This window comes from Phoenix dactylifera, chromosome 1 (assembly GCF_051530095.1).
Source record: "Phoenix dactylifera cultivar Ajwa chromosome 1, Ajwa_hap1_PhDact_Kaust_v1.1, whole genome shotgun sequence".
NCBI classification, from domain to species: Eukaryota; Viridiplantae; Streptophyta; class Magnoliopsida; order Arecales; family Arecaceae; genus Phoenix; species Phoenix dactylifera.
The window spans coordinates 51,158,427-51,177,497 of NC_143190.1; the positions used below are offsets into that span (position 1 = coordinate 51,158,427).

General features: G+C 37.9%; 3 protein-coding genes across 3 annotated transcripts; 1 reads left to right on the forward strand and 2 right to left on the reverse strand.

Moving 5' to 3' along the window:
- Positions 1–4,747: 4,747 nt before the first annotated feature.
- LOC113463761 (uncharacterized) lies at positions 4,748–6,794 on the forward strand. Its single transcript, XM_088705640.2, has 3 exons — positions 4,748–5,146; positions 6,305–6,370; positions 6,476–6,794. The coding sequence occupies exons 1-3, from the start codon at positions 4,966–4,968 to the stop codon at positions 6,766–6,768; spliced, it is 540 nt and encodes a 179-aa protein (XP_088561766.1). The 5' UTR covers positions 4,748–4,965; the 3' UTR covers positions 6,769–6,794.
- Positions 6,795–6,859: 65 nt separating this feature from the next.
- Positions 6,860–9,016, reverse strand: LOC103722351 (pentatricopeptide repeat-containing protein At2g33680-like). The gene is made up of 6 exons (XM_088709068.2): positions 8,819–9,016; positions 8,500–8,766; positions 8,084–8,458; positions 7,846–7,989; positions 7,669–7,739; positions 6,860–7,058 (listed from the first exon to the last, which is right to left on the reverse strand). The coding sequence occupies exons 1-6, from the start codon at positions 9,014–9,016 to the stop codon at positions 6,860–6,862; spliced, it is 1,254 nt and encodes a 417-aa protein (XP_088565194.2).
- A 5,626-nt stretch (positions 9,017–14,642) lies between these two features.
- LOC103722344 (cytochrome b561 domain-containing protein At2g30890-like) lies at positions 14,643–17,534 on the reverse strand. Its single transcript, XM_008812872.6, has 4 exons — positions 16,326–17,534; positions 15,815–15,976; positions 15,438–15,586; positions 14,643–15,291 (listed from the first exon to the last, which is right to left on the reverse strand). Exons 1-4 carry the CDS (start codon positions 16,464–16,466, stop codon positions 15,000–15,002), a joined length of 744 nt encoding a protein of 247 aa, XP_008811094.1. The 5' UTR covers positions 16,467–17,534; the 3' UTR covers positions 14,643–14,999.
- Between the last annotated feature and the right edge of the window lie 1,537 nt (positions 17,535–19,071).

Consider the following 19,071-nt stretch of genomic DNA (forward strand, 5'->3'; position numbering starts at 1 on the left):
GTTGAGCCAAGAAACAGAGCATACTCTGTTCTTGGGAAGAAGAAAGAAAGAAAGAAAAAAAAGAGTTTTATGTGAAAGTCCACCGTGGGAGAGAAAGGGAGAGGAATTAAAATTTCTTATTTTTATTTTATTTTAGTTTATTTTATTTGTAGAAGAAAGAAGCATTAGGCTTCATCTTCAATCTCTTTACTCTTTGTAATCATTTCTTTTTATGAAATCAGTTAATTTTCTTTCATGCAATCCATATTCTAGGTTCAGTTTAATTACTACTTTTTATGCAATGCATTAAATTTTCTTTTATGCAATTTATGTTCTAGGCTTTTGATCTTCTTAGCACTTGTTTTCATCCATTTTAATTTATGCCAAAGCTTATCTTTGAATAAGTTAAACATTTTCATGAATTTATAAATGCTCTTTGATTTCTAAGAACTTGTCTTTTTATTATTTTTTTTTAAATAAAAAACATTCTCCGGTAGACTAGAGAATCCATCAACATCCTCAAAATAATGTTTTTCTTCCATCATTCAAAAGTCGATTTTGAATCCGAGTGAATGTTCTAATTTTTATGCAACTCCAATCGCCTCCCTGTGGATCGACCTCTTACAACCGCTATTCTTCGAGTAGAACAGGTAAGAGTAAAAATTTAAATTAAACTTTGTTTGTCGGTTCTAACAACGATCTGTTTAGCATATTTTTAGCCAGACAGGAAAGGACGAACAGCAATGCAGTAATTCTATTTTAAACTACAAGGATTTCTAAGTATCTGTTATACCCAAAAAAAAATAACAAATCAGAAAAATATATAAGTTTGAAATAATTTCTATAAATCTACTGCACCATAAATCAAATCAAAAACATTAACATCCCATTGATGATTAAAGGAAATACATGAAGAAAATGCTAAGCTTTTTTCTAGCCTTAACTAAAAGAGATTTAGCTATCTATATGAGATGCAAGCATTTTTATAAAAGGGATTAGCATAGAATAAATAAAAGAAAGCATAAATCCCCCTTTTTTTCTCCTAAGAAAACAGGAGGGCGGAGGCGGAAATGGCCACGGCGGAGCGGCGAAGGCGGCGGCGGCAAGGGTGGGGGCGATGCTACAAGGGAGGCGGTGCGGCGTGCAATTGGGAAGCCTGATGCCCGTCCAGCGCGAAGACTTGGGGGCAAGGGTTTCGCCACGCTTTCCGAAGTGCTGGGAGAGGTTGTGGAGAGAACGGGAGGGATGCGGGGAAGGGAGAGAACAGGAGGGGGAAGGGGAGAGGGTTTTTTTTCCGTGGAGTCTCCCACGGCTATGAAGGAGGGGTATTTTTGTCTTTAATTTTCAACCCATGATCACTGCCCTAGGGTGATCTTGGATTTCCGACCTCAAGGATGGGTATCCCATCACCGGGTTGGGCGGTGATTTAAGGAGTGGAGGTGATTTAAAATCACCGCCACATAGTACCACCGTGGTGTAACCAAACACGGTAATCTCATCACCTCCACCCACATCACCCTTGATCCTGAGACGATCATCCCATACCAAATGCCCCGTCATGGTTAGGACAACTCCCACGCACATGTTGTGGTGCCATTGGCGCCTAGAGTCATGATGTTCCTAAGCAAATTCTTGCATTTTGTTGATACATCAAATAATTATATTGAGTGAAAGCTGCTAGCTAGCTTATGCATTTAACTATTTTCATGGCCCACGCAAGGGGTGGAACTAAATGTTAGCTTTCTCAGTCCAGGAATGTAACTGAGTCGAGCCAAGTCGAATAGCTAGAGGTTAGCGCTTTAACACGATTCAAAATACCTAGGCTCGAAACTCGCTTAAATTCAATCGAGCCTTAATAGTTAATACTTAAGCTCAAACTTGATTCGACCAAAAAAAAGTAATACTTGAGATTGGCTCTACTTGATTCGAATATCAACCGGCCCATACTCGAGCTCAAATTCAAACTTTAGTTACAACTAAAAAATATAATTAAAACAAAATATGACATAATATTATATTTTAAAATATTAAATTATAATTTATATATTATAAATAAAATATAAATATTATTAAATATATATATATACTCGACTAAGCTCGCAATCCTTTAGTTGAGTCTAGCTTAGATTTGAGTTAAGCTCGAGAACCTCGCAAGCTGTTTGGCTCATTTGCACCCCAAATCTCAAAAGAGAGAATATTAGAAAATTATAGGGAATGGCTATTAGCCATGTTTGGCAAAGCTATTGGTAGTAGAGCTTTTACAACCTTTAGAAATAGAGCTTGTGAGAAGTAGAGTTTTTATAAAAAGATGTTTGATGTTTGGTAACTATATTTCTAAAGTTTTGTGAACTTTAATATGTATTTGGTAACCAAACCAAAAAAAATGCTTTTGGTATGACAAAATGGTAATGAAGAATATTGCACAGTATCGTACAGTAGAGTATAATGCAATAAAATATATATTATTATATAAATATATTACAAAGTATAATATTACTATAATATAATATAATGTAGTATTGTACTATAATGCAATATAATATTATTATAATATAGTTAATATAATATTGTATACTATAGCATAATAATAAAATATAATATGATATAATATAACGTAATATAACATAGTAATGTATTATTACATAGAGTAATATTATTATAGTGTAACATAATATAATATTGTATTATTACATATTATAGTATTGGTATAATGTAATATATTATTGTAATATAATGTAAAATAGCATAACATAATAAAATAATATTATGATATAATGTAATATAATTGTATATTTATAGTATAATAATATAACATGATGTGATATGATATGATATGATAATATAGCTAATGTCAGTTAATAATTATAATACAATATTATAATATGAAGTTTACAATTATTACATATATTAATATATCATTACATAGTATAATATATTTAAGACCTAATTTTTGGAGAAAATATAGATGCATGCAATCACACTTGCAAAAGTGAAATTTTAAAACTCTTTTCTATCCAATGCTTTCACTATTCTTTCTTTTCTCATACACAATGATATATTATAGGTTAATTTTGACAAATCACTGAATTCCACAAATACACTATAACAAAATATCAAATATATATTTGATGCCAACATGTCTATAACAAATCTGAAATATGCATTAACCATTAATGTTACCAAAGTGTTTTGCATTCTTGATTCTAATAGCAACAAAAATGCAAGAGGCAACTTTCTTGTTTACTCAAATACAAAATATGAATAATACAATCATAAAATCTATATTACATGCACAATTTCATAAAGAAAGAAGTCAACTAGTAATAAAAAGAGTAGCAATACGATCATGCAGAACATCCATCTTATAATTACTTGTTCGGCTTTGTTCTATGCTAGATTCTTGTTATGATTCATTAATCTTTAAACAATTAAGAGGAAATAGATTCTCATCAATTTCATAATTATGAAACTCAAAATTTTTAATTGCAAGATTCCTAATAAAGTTATGAATGGCCAAGGAAGCCACCATAATTTGAACTTGTTTATGATAAGGGAAGTTAGACATTGTATTCAATATTCTCCATCTACTTTTCCGACATCCAAATGTCCTACTTTTCCAACATTCAAATGTCTTCTCAATAGTGCATCTCAATGAGAAATATGCATGATTAAAAATTTTATATATACCCTTTGGTTGACTTCCATGGCAAAAATCTGGTAGATGATACCTCCCAATGTAGGTCCCCCTATATCCTGATATGTGAGAATACCTTGCATCCACCAAGCAATATTTACCTGCATATATATAATTTAACACTTGTTCATGAAAGTTAAAACATATAACTACCAATATAGTATACTTAATTAAAATGCATATCTCTAGGTGGATGTGGGAATTTGAGCTCTTCTCTACATCTAACCTCTAAAAAAATATATGTATCATGTACAGTTCCATTCAGCCCAAACAAAAGTATAATGCACCTCAAAATCACAACAAAGCCTTGATGTTTTGCGGAGCCTCTTTTCGACTAATAAATGATATTTGTTTGGATGGAGAAACTTTTACTGGCACATAGGTACCAATAATTGCTTTAATGATGTCCATAAAATAAGGCCACCAACAATTATTATCATGAATTTTACTTGGCATATTTTTCAACTCTCTACAAATCGTGTTAATAATATTTTTGGACATTTTTAAGATAGCATCTAAGATATAGATAAAACTGTCAACAAGTCTTGCCTCCCAAAAGGAAGAGATTTGTTTATGAAGCTCAGCAGATTATTTGATAGTTCCTTGGAGTATTGGCCCTTAGATCAGCATTAAGATTGCTGCGAAGCATAGATTTCGATATGATTGCTCGTACGCACCACAAATGGTGCTCTTGTTCTATTTAGGAAGTCCTAATGAGGATCCAAAGATCCGCTAGCCTTAGCAAATCCTAATGAGAATCCAAATATCCACAATGCATTAAATCATATATTAAAAAAAAGACTTTGTATCCTTCTCTTAGTGTTTTATTAAAGGAAAATTTTCTTCTCTTTGTGCGTGCCGTGGATCCAAAGGTGCACATAAAAGGGTTTTTTTTTTTTTTTTTGCATGCATGTTCCTGGACGCGCCACATGTGAGGCTCGCTTTAGCAAAGCCTAACGGTGCGGCATCAGCGTGCATCTCGTACAGATAAGTATGCTTCGATGATCAGCTTATTAATTAAGCGGAGCCTTTTCGAAGTGCTATTAGCTCAGGATGCCTAACTTCAACTCCGAGCCAAGGAGCCCCATTTCAGCAACCATCTTTCCAGTGGACTCGCTTAGGCTGTGCGTGGTGCTCCAGAAACTTATAGCTGAGCTCTCACAAATACAAACAAACATGTGGTGCTCCGTTTTTCTGTTTCTGTGGTCGATAAACAAAAATATTATAACCACTGGACAATACTCTCAGAAAATATAACCACATGGAATTCTCTAACACTTCTTAGAGAATCCATGGCCCGGAATATTGCCCCTTCTTCCTCTCTCCCAACAGCTCCCAGGATTCAGGCTCCAGAGAGGTTTCAAGTAAAGAACCATACACTAGTCCTAGTAAAGCCCACAAGCTCAGAGAAGAAATTACCTCCTTGTAAAGTAGCACGATCAGAAGGTGTTACCGATGATCCGAGTCTAACAGGTAGAGCTGTTCTTTTCAGTTTCAATTGTAAACCAAAAAAATTCATGTAGATATCCAGTGTAACAAGTGGAGCTCACAAAGCAACATATTTCTGAAAGAATATTTTTATGACAAGAATACTTGCATGGTGGTTACAAATTTAAATCATAAGGCAATAGGAACGATATCTTGTAGAAATTTAAACCATAAGAGAATTGGAATGATATCTTGATCATGGAGGAACAAGTATCCAATCTACAGCACGCCAAACTGAACTTCTAATCCAAAGAACAAGCTGAGATTGGTCAGTAGGTTTCTAGCGAGATTCAGCAAGCACCCAAAAAGGATGAGCCTTAGGGACTTTCCTCAAGTTAGATTCATGAATTAGCCATTACCAAACTGCTAGGAACTGCACAATTTTGCTTTTTTCTTTGGCAGTTTACTTCTATCAGTTGTTACATTTATTTTATACACCCACAGTTTCCCTTAGGATTTCCGTTGGCCCTCGCTGCACCAACTCCAGCCCCTTCCCTTTGCATGCAGAGGCTTCCTCTTCTCTCCCCTGCACGTCCAAGCCATCATGTCAGTTCTTCATCACTCAATTCTCTATGAAATCATCAACTTTCTTATTCTTCTTTTCATTATTCACGAGAAAGTTTAGTTTCTTTTTATTTTCTTCGAAAGTATTTAATCAGACTACACATCTAAGCGACTATTAGCTGTCACTGATGATAGGGGAAGAAGGGAGCTAATTTGTTCATTTTGCTTGCTGGCATTTGCTACCCATTAAATATTTTTTTAGAAATAGAATGATCCCTAACCTTTGAATGTTATGAAATGCCAGTTAATGCTGATGGTACACTAGCCTTTCAACTTCAACTTCAATGATTAGAGCCCATCATCTGCTTCGATGAATACATCATTTTGATGACCATGGCTTCTGAAATCAGAAGTACAAGTAATTGTTCGACCGTGTAGTAATGTTTGAACGATTCTGGAATTGATGACAGGCCAGGCCGTATCATCTAAATGGCTCTTCGGTTTATCTAGAAATGCAACTGTGGATCATGTCTTTCCAACTGGGAAAAACTATGTCTGCTTTGTTTACTGTTTCATATCTTTGTAGCCTTATCTTGTAAACAAATTAATAACTCATGCCTGTATGTGTGATTCTAACAGGGTCTTCTGCACGCACTCAGCTGGATCTCTTGGAACAACTGACATCTTCCACATCCCCTGGCAGCAGTATGTACATGTTATCTAGAGATTATCTAAAAAGGCTTTTGACATCTTATAGATTCATAAAAACCAACTCTGTTCCAATATAACTCAGGTGGACTTCCCTAACAGGTTATGAGAGTGATGGTGACACTCGCAAGCCTACAATTTGTGAACAACTTGATGAACTGGTTGGAGACCGGGAAGGTGATTTCAGCCTTCCACTAGGTAAAAGGTTGCAAGCAAGTAGGAATTCCTTGACCATTTCACAGAGAAGAAACATCAAGCGACAGGCCTACCTGAATGAAGTAGCTCGCAGAAATGATTCCATTTTCTTTGCAACAATTGGAGCATTTGTGATTCTCCCGCCTGTAGTCATATTGTCGATTGCTATATTCACCGGTTATGTCCAACTTTTTCCATGAATTAAGAGTGCATATTTTTCCTATCATTTTCTGTTAATCATAGTATACCACAACCCAAGAGTTCAGAATCTAGTGCATATCTTTCTTTGATCTAGCTACCATACAGGTTATAGTGTTGCAAAGATGGAAGCCTTTTGCTGGTGGCAGGAGTCACCAGATAGAAAGATGTCCTTTTGGTTCCTGATCTCATTCCAGCTGCATCCAGATAAACTTTAGATGCCTTTTCTTGCTTCGTTGCTGCTCTTAATTTTGCCATGCCTTCCCATTCTAGCCGCTGCAAAAGAATCAACCTGTACAATATAAGCACAAGAATTATCTGGTTCCAAATGAAAGATTTGATCTGCTGCTCTTCTACCAACCCACCAATCGACCAATAATTGAGTGCCACGAGTTCTTGAATCGAGATGCATTGAGAGCAGTTAAATTCATTAAGGAGGACAGTTATAGACCCACACAATTTTAAGACATGTTGCAGATCAATTACAGCTCGTCCTGCACGTCCAAGTAGTTATTGCATGTTTGATGGTTACGACGTACCTCTTCTTTATGGATATCAGCTCTATTATACCCACACTTTTATATATACAGGATCCGAAGGATTTTTAGGTATGTTTTTTCTCTCCTATTGTACTCAACTTAGCTTGCACATTTTCCATGCACTTTGCAAGCTCCAAGTAATGCTCCCACACAGCTGCATCCGGTTCTATTGGAATGTTTATGATAATAAATTCGGCATCATTAAAATAGCCAGCTTGTCCAAAAATGTCTATCATACAAGCTCCCTGGAGGGACATATACCATTATTTTTCTCTGTAGAATCAAACAATTTCTGATCTTCAGCATCCTCTCCCAGACAACTGCAAGCTGAGAATTATAAATGTGACGTTAATCATTATTTACCTGAACTCCTGATCTTTGCATTTTCTCATAGAAATCCGGGACTCCACTTCCTTGTCCATTCTGTGAATAGCCTGTTAACAATGCATTCCAAGATGTCATGTCACAGTTAGTCATGCTGTCAAAAATCATTTCTGCTTCACTAAGAGCTAAACATTTCCCATATACAGTGATCAATACATTCCCCACTGCCAAATCTGATATCAACCCTCTTTGGACAGTTCTGCTAAGGATTGCTCTGGCCTGTTCTAGATCTCTAATGACAGCACAGGCACTTAAAGCATGATTATAATAGAATTTATCAGGTGCTGATCTCGGATTGCCCTATCTCATAAAAGAATTATAGTGCATGTAGGTTGCTCATCCCATTTACTGCATTGCATTCAACATGTCTGCTCTCTTGAAGGTATCCAAGCACCATTTTGTTCCAAGATATCAGGATTTTCTGTGGCATTCTGATCAAAAATCTTTGAGCCTCGCCTGCATTATTATTAGAAGCATAAGCAGCCACAATTACTGTCCGTAAGACCACATCATGCCAAGGTGTCGTGTCAAAGATTAGACGAGCATCTCCAACATTTCCTTGCTCCCCGTACACAGTAATCAAAGAATTTCCTATTGAAGCATCTGATTGTAAGCCCATTTTTATAACATACATAGGAAATGTTATACCACTTCTTATATACTGGGGATTTGAGCACCCATTAAGGAGGCTTGTATGTGTGAAGCAGCTGGGTTTCATGTTATCCTTGATCACATCAATGAAAAGAACAAATGCTCTAACTTGCATTGCCTTCTGCACAAGCCAGCAATCATAACATTCCGTGAAATCACTCTCTCTGGCATTCCATTAAAAATCCTCTCAGCCTCTGTAATGTACCCATTCTGAGCATATCCTGCCAGTAAGATCGACCATGAGACTGTGTTATGCTCTGAAATTTCACCAATAACTTTCTGAACATCTAAAAGCTCACCACATTTGGCATATATTGTCATCAAAGCACATCCGACATCAACAATCGTAATCCATGCTGATTTCTGAAGGCAACTATGAACCCCCTTACTATTGTCCAGTAACTGCAGGTTTGCATGTTTTTGGAACTGCAAGACATGTGTGACTTATTAGGAACCTCACCATGTTTTCTCATCTAACAGAACAATTCAAATGCCACTTCATCGTATCCTTCTCTCTGATTGAGTACCAAGAAATCATGCTTCCGCATGACATCATATTGAACAAATCCATGGCCTTCTCCAAACTACCATTCATTGCATAGCCTGAAACCATGACCGTCCACGTGGAAACACCTCTATCTGGCATGCAGCTAAACACCTTCTCGGCATCACCCATGCTTTCGCACCTGAAATAAAGATTGACCAGCGAATTGCTCACCGCGACATCTACGGCTAGATTTTTGTTTTTCTTCATTCTGAAATCATGTATATGTTTCCCTTCATCCGATGCATTGAGGTTGGCAGAGACTGAAAGCATTCGTGAGTGCGTGACGCAAGTGGATCGAAACCAGATGTCTGGAACTGCCTAAAAAGCTGTAAATCTTCTGAATAATAGCCGTTAAGGGTATATACCCAACAATCATGGCATTCAAGCCTCCGTTGGTTTTTGATGCCATTAAAGCCTTCCGGGCTTTGGCAATTTGTCCTGCTCTACAGAATGCCGTAATCGCGGCTCCTGTGGTGGTTGGGTTAGGGTGGGGCATTTCATCGAGAAAGTCTACGGCATTGGCCGGAGAAACGTCTGAAGGATGGGGTCAAAGCCGAGCGAGGTCTTGATGAGGTTGGCCTGTGCGGATGCATTTGAGCAGCAGAGCGGGAGCTGACGAGTCCGAGGTTTCTCGATGCTTCCTCACCATTGCAGTTAGGCATGTCCTGCCTGAGATTTTTGATCGACCTACATTGACCTGATCCAAATCACTCATGAGCAGGCTGAGAATGAGTTTATGAGGAGCCAAACCAGAACAAGGGTGGATAGCATATCTAAAAGAAAATCTCGGCTCGGCTTGCTAAAAACTCGGCTTAAAACTTACATGAGCTGATCTAGATATGATGCCTCGTGCTTTCTTTTTCCCTTTTTTTTTTTTTTTTTGATGTAAATGTGAAATTGAAACGTGACGAAGATTTTCTTCTGACCGATCCTCAAACCTTACCGTACTTTTGTTGGTAGTCTTTTCTATTTAACCATAACAAGGCCAAATATTGCTTTCTCTGTTGGGTTGATTAGCCTGTTTATGCATGCACCACATTTGGAGGCAGTAAAGAAAGTCTAAAAGTATGTTAGTTCTATACTTAATATGGAATTATTCTATAAACAGGGAATTAATCTTTCTTTGCTTGGCTACATGGATGTTGATTTGGGAGGTGACTTGGATGATCGAATGTCTACATCTAGCTATATTTTCTTTTGTGGTGACACAAGTATTTCTTGGTGTAATAAAAAGCAAGATGCATTTTCTTTGCTAACCAAAGAAGCAAAATATAAAGCAAGATGTAGTTTCTTTGCCAACCAAAGAAGCAAAATATAAAGTTGCTGCTCTTGCTGCTCAAGGTTAAGAATGTGTTTGGCTTAGAGGCTTGTTGAAGATATCTATTCACTTATCCACAAGCCAACCATACTTCTTGGTGACAATCAAAGTGCCATAAAGCTTGCAATGAATCCAGTATGTCATGCTAGAACAAAGCATATTGAGCTAGAGCATCACTTCATTCACAAAAAAGTTTTTGATGGCACTATTAGTGCTTTGGAGGTCCAAAGTCCAGACAAGAGTGGCCCAACGTATTTGGGGGGCCTACAACCATTTTGTCTTTAAGGCTTTTCTTGCAGTAGGCCAACCTAAGGCAAACTCGCATAGGGGCATTTTTTTCTTTCCATTTTATCTTTGAGGCTTTTCCTGCGGTAGGCCTTCTTTGGTCCGGGGCCTTAGGCGACCACCTAAGTCGCCTAAGGATTGGGCCGGCCCTAAGTCCAGAGAATGTTGCCAACGTTTTCACCAAGTCACTCTCTAAAGGACAATTTGAGTCACTCTGTACTAAACTCAGACTTGTTTCCAAAATACCACTTTAAGGATGAGTGTTGAAATTAGTAAAGTTAATATTTTAGAATGGTCTAGATACATAATGAATCTAGATTCATGCCAAGATGGTTAATATATTCATACACTTCTCTATCTTACATCTTCCTATAGTGTCTCTTCATTTTTCTATACAACCTTAATTACATGTAATTAGTGTGGATGTATATACTAAAAGACTCCATAAAGTCTATAAAAAAACCTCCCCAATTTGTTGTATTTGGGAATACAACCACAAGCTGGTTGTTTTCCATCTTTGTATTGAGTTGCTTTAATTAATTGTTCATTCTTATTCATCTTTAGAGGTCTTTGCATGTAGCTTGCTTTTTTTTTCTTCATATTGTGGTTGGTAGTCTTGGGCTAGTGCGATCACACTATCATTTCCTACAAGAGAAAACAATAAGTGAAAGCTTATGGACTTTGAAAGCTATTATAGCAAAAGATTTGCAAAAGAAGCCCTTTAGATGGGGAAAGATCATGAGATACAAGTTCTAGCTACATCATAGTCCAAGATAATTTTTAGCATGACTCAGATCATAATCATGTTTGAACACTGTATTGTTTCAAAAGATGAAACAAACTTTAGAATTACAAAAAGGAAAATGATTGACTTGCAAATAATCCTGTTTTGATCAGTATACACATATGCTTAAATTTATATTATACAATGAATCCCAATTCCGAGCAGATGTCTGCATCTCAAACACTTTCTAAGCCACAAAGCCCCCACTATACTCCTAAATTATATTCTCCTTTTCTCAATCTAATGTGTTGAATTGAAGTAGAGGAAGAGGAGAGAAAGACCGTGGAAGAGGAGAGGAAGACGTAGAAGGGAAGAATATTTTCTTTGTTCATACTCTAAACAGTGTCATAGCCCACCTTTTATAGATGAAAGTGGGCTATATACAGCTAACATGCAGCTCGTGTATAGCTAATATACAGTTAGTAATATAGCTAATATACAGCTACTAAGTCAATTCATATACAGCTAATATCCTCCCTCAAACTCAAGATGGTAGCGAAGATGACAACTTAAGTTTGCGAACTAAATTCCGATGACGCCTTGGTGGATGGGCCTTCGTAAAAATATCAGCAAGCTGATCTGTAGAAGCAACATGTACCAACTAAAGAGTGCCTTGCTTGATATGTCGAATGAAGTGGCAATCTATCTCAATGTTCTTTGTTCACTCATGAAACACATCATTATGAGCAATCTGCATGGCACTTATATTATCACAATTGAGAGAGAAACTGTTGGTCAAAGAAACACCCATGTCATGTAATAGCCATCGAAGCCATAAGAATTCAGAGATAGTATCTGCGAGTGCACGATACTCAGCCTCTGTACTGGAGCGAAAGACAACCGTCTGCTTCTTGCTTTTCCAAGAAATGAGTGAAGAACCGAGCAAGAAACAATAGCTGGTGATAGAGCGACGATCTGTAGGGTCTCCATCCCAATCAGCATCAGAATAAGCTTGAATATCTAAGGTAGAGTGGGCTGAGAAATACAGACCGTAGAACAATATACCCTTAACATACCCAAGGATATGTAGGATTGCTGCATATCGTATAGAGCATAGTACATGCATAAACTGACTAACCAATGTGACTGCATAAGAGATATCAGGGCGTGTAACAGTCAGATAAATGAGACTACCAACCAACTAACGATACAAAGTCGCATCTGTCAATGGTTCATCATTAGTGGGAAGAAGCTTAACATTTATTTTCAGAGGACTCTACACAGTCTTGCTATCTATCAATCCAGCACAAGATATCAACTCGGAAGCATACTTAGCCCGAAAAAAATAGTAGCCATCTGAGCTGGATGTCACCTCGAGATCAAGAAAGTAGCTAAGGGATCCTAATCCTTCATCTCAAACTGTCGTCCAAGAAATTGCTGAAGTGCATAAATTCCTAAGACATCATCTTCTGTAATAACCATATCATCCACATATAACAAGAGGAGAACAATACCCGCCTCAGATCGGCGAAAAAATAGTGCATAATTATATGCACTAGGAGTAAAACCTTGCTGAGTAAGAACTGAACTAAACTTGGAAAACCAAGCTCAAAGAGACCATAGATGGTAGAGCTTAAGTTTGTTTTCAAAGGAACTAAGGATGAATCAGAAGTCATGTGATTACAACAGACGAAGTCAATGAACCATGAGGAAGGTTTACTTGAGATGGTAGAGAGGGCAGTGCGAGATAAAACATGATGAACTATTGCCTCAATATCAATTATAGTAAGGGATGAAGGGGGCATAGAAGAATAAGAAGATGCAGAAGCTAACGAATCAGTAGAAGCAACAGCCGCAATCCGGTGTGACAAGAGCACCTAGGTCTCTTGGGATCTTAGTCCCCAGAGCGGAAGGACGACCCCACACTTGACCAAAGAGCTTTGGTCAATGTCACGTCTCCAGCGCCTCCTAAGAGAGGAGGGGAGGAGCGCATCAAATCTGGCCCCGCCGCCTCATGCAGCAGCTTCTCGACCACCTCCTCTAAAGAGCTTTGGTCATGTCTGTCTAACATCGAGACGTGACACAAAGCCGCTTTGCCCTTCTCCTCGTGCCAGGTACAGAGGCATTATAACGGAAGAGTTTCGATCACATCTTCTGAATCCTGTTGTCTGATAAGCTAGGTAAAGGGATGTGACACAAAGAAGTTCCTGTCACATCTCAAAAAAAAAGAAGGAAGACATAAGTTTGCTTGAGATTTCAATTATGGTTTTGTCAACTGATGTTACACGCCCTATTAAGGTCGTTCTGGATGGGACCAATTATAATATTTGGTCCCAACAGATGTCTGTTTTTTTATTGGGCATAGATAATTGAGAATTGTCACCTGAGATAAGAAGGCTCCTACACAGGGTTCTACAGAGTCCAATGCTGATTTTGCAGAACGACGGAAAGAGTGGGAGAGTACACATTGTAAGATTTTTATCTTGGTTTACATCTGTGCCTTCTATTCAGACTCTACTCGCAAAATTTCGAAATGCCAAGCTTGCATGAAAATTTCTGGTAAATCATTACAATTGTTCAGTGACTTGGCTCTTCAGTTTTAGTTGGAGTCCAGGGTTCATCAGTTGCATCAAGCATCTGGTCAATCTATTCTTGACTTCCATTTACAAATCAACAGTCTTTGGGATCAGCTTTTCCTGGCTGATCCTAATTTTACAAATGAGGACTCTACTAAGAAGTTTCAAGAATATAGGGATTGTCGGCAATTTATTCAGCTTATGATAGACATTTGCGATGAATTTGAGACCACTAGGGCTTTCTTACTTCATCGATCTTCTCGACCGACTGTGGAGGTAGCCCTTTCTGAGGAGACTCATTAGGCTACTCGTCGAGGCTTCTCTACTGATATGGTTATAGCCACATCAGCTGGTATTTTATCCACTCCCTTTATCTCCTTTGCTTCTGTTCTAATGGCTGCAACTACCTCTTCGAAGTCAGACAAGAAAAATCTAGTAAATTTCAGAAACAGTGTTTCTATTGTGGCAAAATAGGCTATAAGATCTCAGAGTGCAGGAAGAAACAAGCTGAGGAGATGAAAGCAGCTTAGAAAGCCCAAACGCTCTCGTCACCGGATTGCGACTGTTGTTTCTACTGATTTGTCATCTGCATCCTCTTCTTCTTCTATGCCCACTTCATCCCTTACTACAGTTGATATTGAGGCAATAGTTCATCAGGTTCTATCTCGCACAACCCTCTCTACCATCTCAAGTAAACCTTCCTCTTGGTTCATTGACTCCGCCTGTTGTAATCATCACATGACTTCTGATTCATCCTTAGTTCTCTTGAAAACAAACTTAAGCTCTGATACCATGTTGAATTGAAGTAGAGGAAGAGGAGAGAAAGATAGTGGAAGAGGAGAGGGAGACGTAGAAGGGAAGATTATTTTCTTTGTTCATACTTCAAACAATGTCATAGCCCACCTTTTATAGATGAAGGTGACTATGTACAGCTAACATGCAGTTCATGTGTATAGCTAATATACAGTTAGTAATATAGCTAATATACAGCTAATATACAGGCATACAGCTACTAAGTCAATTCATATACAGCTAACACAATGCTCCCATTCCATCATTACGGTTTCCAAAATACTCACTATTACAACTTGGTAAAAGAATGCACTGGCGGAAGGACAAAAGAGTTTGAGCCAATGCTAGAGCTAGGATAATTCATGAGCGCTGAAAGCAAGCCCAAAGAATCCTGGCTTTCCACTAAGATATTGATGCTTACTCCTTTTGACTGGTACTTGGAGATGTTATATGGTCCGTGGGTCTGATCTGCTCGTCACCTAGGATCACTCCCTGCTTCATCAAATAATCCCACCTGTCTTGGAAAAGATAGATGATAGCAATGATCACAACCTCTGCGGTGAAGAGAAGAGTCCACAACCTTACACTTCTGGAGGTCCTCTCGTGGTAGGTGTGCAGGCCAATGTAAATGTTTATGATCCCCAATATAGGAATTCCAGTTCCAAGTAGCCAATGGACAAAGTACCATATGCTCCTTACTTTCACTCCTCTAAGAAAAAAATAAAACGATAAACAAACCCTCAGTAACTAGTTCTTGATCCAAAAAATACATACATACATACATACATACATATATAAGCAAGCAATAGACACATGTTATTTGTTCATTTTAATGCGTAAAATTGTATTCCATACCTGTGAGGCCTGAGAAAGCCGATCAAAGGTTGAATCCATATCATCGAATAGAGTGCCAATCCTGTCCTCTGATGAATATTGTTGAAAGAATTCTGAAAGTTCATTATAGAAAGAACTGCCCCAGCAGTGGCAAGCAGGACAGCTATCATCTGTCACTTGAAATGAAAAGAAAATATAGTTGCGAGTGTGGAAGTTTACAAGACAAAATGTTATGGGGAGACTTTGTGGAGTAAAACCAGTTATTTCTTGTTTTTTTTCAAAAAGCTTTTCAAATCATCAGCAACAGTTGGCGAGACGTGGACAAGAGACCAGGTAGATTAAATATACTTCGGCGCACTGCGAATGCTATAGATAATGTAACATGCGATTGAGCTTACCTGTACAATGACATGGGAGTAGAAGAGAACCTTGAGCCTTTTGCCACATTCAACTCTGTTCGACATCCTGATTATGATTATCCCAACAGGCATCAAGAAACCAATGGAGGCCCAGAAGAGGAATGCATGGAGTGTGATTTGGAATGAGAGTTTTGGAGTAAGCTGCATGCAGAATCCCAAGGAAATCAAACACAGAGTTTTTTTGGATTATGTATCTACACCTACACTAACACATTCAGTCAACATAATAAAAAGGAATAATGAGGCTGACATGTCTCCTTCCTTTTTATTCATGAATAATTAGGAAACTTTACCATCTCCCACCTCAACCAACAAAAGAAAGAAAGCTGATGGAAAGGCAACAATTATAATTCAAGTATTAATAGTTGTCGCTTTCATCATGCACTTGAATTAGAAATATCATGAAATGCCCATGGAGAAGAAATCCTTTTAGATGTTCACTAACATGCTAAATTTCAAAGAACTGCAAGCTTGAAACAGAATGAATTACCTTCAGTGGTTCAGGTTGGCTGGCCTTGTGGCTTTGAATTGGTTTGTGAGGGTGTCGAGATGAATCCGCCGGCCATGCAAGAAGAATAAGAATCAGAAAACTTGCTAATCTCACGAAGACTCCTCTTTCCAGAGCAAGCATTCTTTCAATCTAGAGAGGCTTCTCTTTCCACACAAAAAGAGAACCAAAAATATCAAAAAGAAAAAAGAACTGAAATTTAGTTTCAGCCTGTAGCACTCCTCAGCCTTTTTGAATTGTGGCGACCTAACCTCTACACAATGACCAAAGTAAAACAAAAATCTCTTACAAGTCTAGAGATCACTAAAACAGATTTATATATATATATATACAATAGCTATCCCTCAAGCTTAACCCAGAGCTGCAAGCAAAACCTCTCCTATATCTTCATGTTCTGATCTCAACAACTACCAATATTTATTTGAAGATCAATAAAAAGCAGTCAGATGATATCCCCTGAAAGAAATCCCTCCCTTCCGAAGTATGCTCAGATAATTATAGTAACATTTCAAGCATAAACAATACCCATCTGAACATAAACAATGCAGAAACAGACGCAAATTCCTTCACCACCTCTCAACAACCAACCGCATTTAGTTTTCCATACGGTGAAGAATCCCAAGCTAGCTTGCAGGCCAATAAAGGAATCCCAAAAGCAGGCAACCTGAGGGAGATCTCTAAACAGACCAGAGGCCTGGGATGGTTCGGCCGTCAATAGCTTTTAAATATATTAAGAATCTCTATGTAGGGACTGGAATGTGAGGCTTTACCCCCTGCTTTCTCAGGTTTTTGGTATGATATGGGGAGTTTTGTGGAGTTGCAGAGAGCACAAAAGAGAAGGTAGGCATACTTTCAACCGGTAACAGAGTAAATACGCTTGAAATGGTTGGTGGGATGTAGGGAAGTGGAATTATATTCTGTTAATCTTTGGCATTTCCCCACCGAGGCCACAGTAGAAAGCAGTGCTCCTAAAACAATCTTTTCGAGTAGTTACTCTACAAGAGGCTAAGGTTTTTGGTGATGCCATGGTGTCATCTAGGCTTTTTAATTAATGGTTGGACTGATAAGAAGGTGCACCTCAGGAACTCGTGAGAACAAGTTTTTAGAGGAGATGCCATGTGCCGTTTGTCTTCTGAGGAAGGAAACGAAGTTGGGAGAACCGCAGTTCACATGACATTCGTACGTAATCGCCGCTTGTTCAAAGATTGCGATCGGACTTGGCGTATCTACGAAAGTTGACCACGCTGGAAGGTCGGCGGGGACCCAAACTAGTTGTGACTTGCGTCAAAATTAGAACCAGGTTAGATAACGAGTGGAAGTCATTGTTCAACATAGTGCGAATTCAAACCCAGGTTGACAAATTAAAGCTGGGCCACAGCTAACCTTGACAAGGACTGATCAATGCCAATGATTGAATTTATTTGGCTCCTAATTTTGATAACGAGTTTTAGTTTAGTTGTTTTCAATGCATGAATATGGATCAGAATGCCTAAAATTAAATATTTTTGTTATCAATTGCCAGCTTTTCATGCTAGTAAAATTTTTGATTGTTATCGTAGGAGTCCTCTTTAAAATATATCTGAAGTTTTGCACCTAGTGTCACAATTCTGCTTGATTCATGATTTCTGCGAATCTGAACTACGTAGCTTTTTAGTCCTTGAACTTCAAGTCATTTACATTGTAAACTCAATTGGCTAATATCCGGAAATGGATTTTAACACCAGCATGCAAATGCATAGATTCTGATTGTTTTCCAAAGGATGCAATCATATCAATCATGCATGCAACATGACAAACTTATGCAATATGACAATAAAATATATCTCTTTTATGTGCCGGGAAGAGAGACAATATTGTTGTAATTAAAGCTGGATTACTTGGGGTTTGAACTAGCCTGAGATCAATTTTCAGAAGAGTTCGATTATTAATGTGGATTGGGAAGAAGCAAAGTATTTGGCCAATTTGATAAGGATCCTTTCTCTTCACATACCTCAGTCTGCCCCTTAGTGACAAGAAGCTGCCTAGACAATCTTGGATGCCTCTGATTGAAAGAATTAGCTCTAGACTGGCTTCCTGGAAAGGTAAATTCTTTAGCATAGGTGGTAGAATAATTTTGATTAATCCAGTTCTAATTGCTTTGCCATCCTATTGTATGTCCGTCTTCAAGCTTCTCCGGTGGTTTGTAAACAGAATAGATCAGTTGATAAGATCCTTCTTATGAAAAAGTAGGGAGAGAGTTTGTGAAAAGGAGCGTGGTCTTGGCTTAAAGAAGATTAGCAATTTAAATCACTCTTTATTGGCAAAGTGGGCTTGGAAATTAATCAGAGAACATAAGGCACCTTGGACTGGTCAGATTAAAAGTGCCTATCATTATGCCAGAAGAAAATTTGGTATAAAAGTAAGGAAATCATTCTCTACCATCTCCCCCATTTGGAAAGACATTAAAGACTTGAATGGTAACAAAAAAAAAAAAAAGGACTTGAATGCTGGTTGTAACTACACCTTCTTCAACTTGGGTAATGGTGAAAATATTCACAAGCCACGGCAACTTCTCAGTCAACTCATTTTACAAATTCATCAATCATGGAGGTCTTCTTTGGCCCTTCTTCAAATTAATTTGGAAAGCAACTGTGCTCAAAAATTAAGGTTTTCATGTGGTTGGCTCTGAAAAATAGTTTAACACTGGGGAAGAAAGCTTCCATCAACTCCTTCACTTTACACAAAGCCC

Bases quoted from the DNA above. Each gene is read 5' to 3' on its own strand.
- LOC113463761 (XM_088705640.2), top strand. From the start codon at position 4,966: ATGGCCCGGAATATTGCCCCTTCTTCCTCTCTCCCAACAGCTCCCAGG. The intron at 5,147-6,304 runs GTAGAGCTGTTC...TGATTCTAACAG, and splicing joins CGATGATCCGAGTCTAACAG to GGTCTTCTGCACGCACTCAG. The intron at 6,371-6,475 runs GTATGTACATGT...CTTCCCTAACAG, and splicing joins TTCCACATCCCCTGGCAGCA to GTTATGAGAGTGATGGTGAC.
- LOC103722351 (XM_088709068.2), bottom strand. From the start codon at position 9,016: ATGGGTGATGCCGAGAAGGTGTTTAGCTGCATGCCAGATAGAGGTGTT. The intron at 8,459-8,499 runs GTGATTTCACGG...CTTGTGCAGAAG, and splicing joins TTAATGGAATGCCAGAGAGA to GCAATGCAAGTTAGAGCATT. The intron at 7,059-7,668 runs GTAAATAATGAT...TATATTGTACAG, and splicing joins TGCAAAGATCAGGAGTTCAG to GTTGATTCTTTTGCAGCGGC.
- LOC103722344 (XM_008812872.6), bottom strand. From the start codon at position 16,466: ATGCTTGCTCTGGAAAGAGGAGTCTTCGTGAGATTAGCAAGTTTTCTG. The intron at 15,977-16,325 runs GTAATTCATTCT...TTCTGCATGCAG, and splicing joins GCCAACCTGAACCACTGAAG to CTTACTCCAAAACTCTCATT. The intron at 15,292-15,437 runs GTATGGAATACA...TTTTTTTCTTAG, and splicing joins GGCTTTCTCAGGCCTCACAG to AGGAGTGAAAGTAAGGAGCA.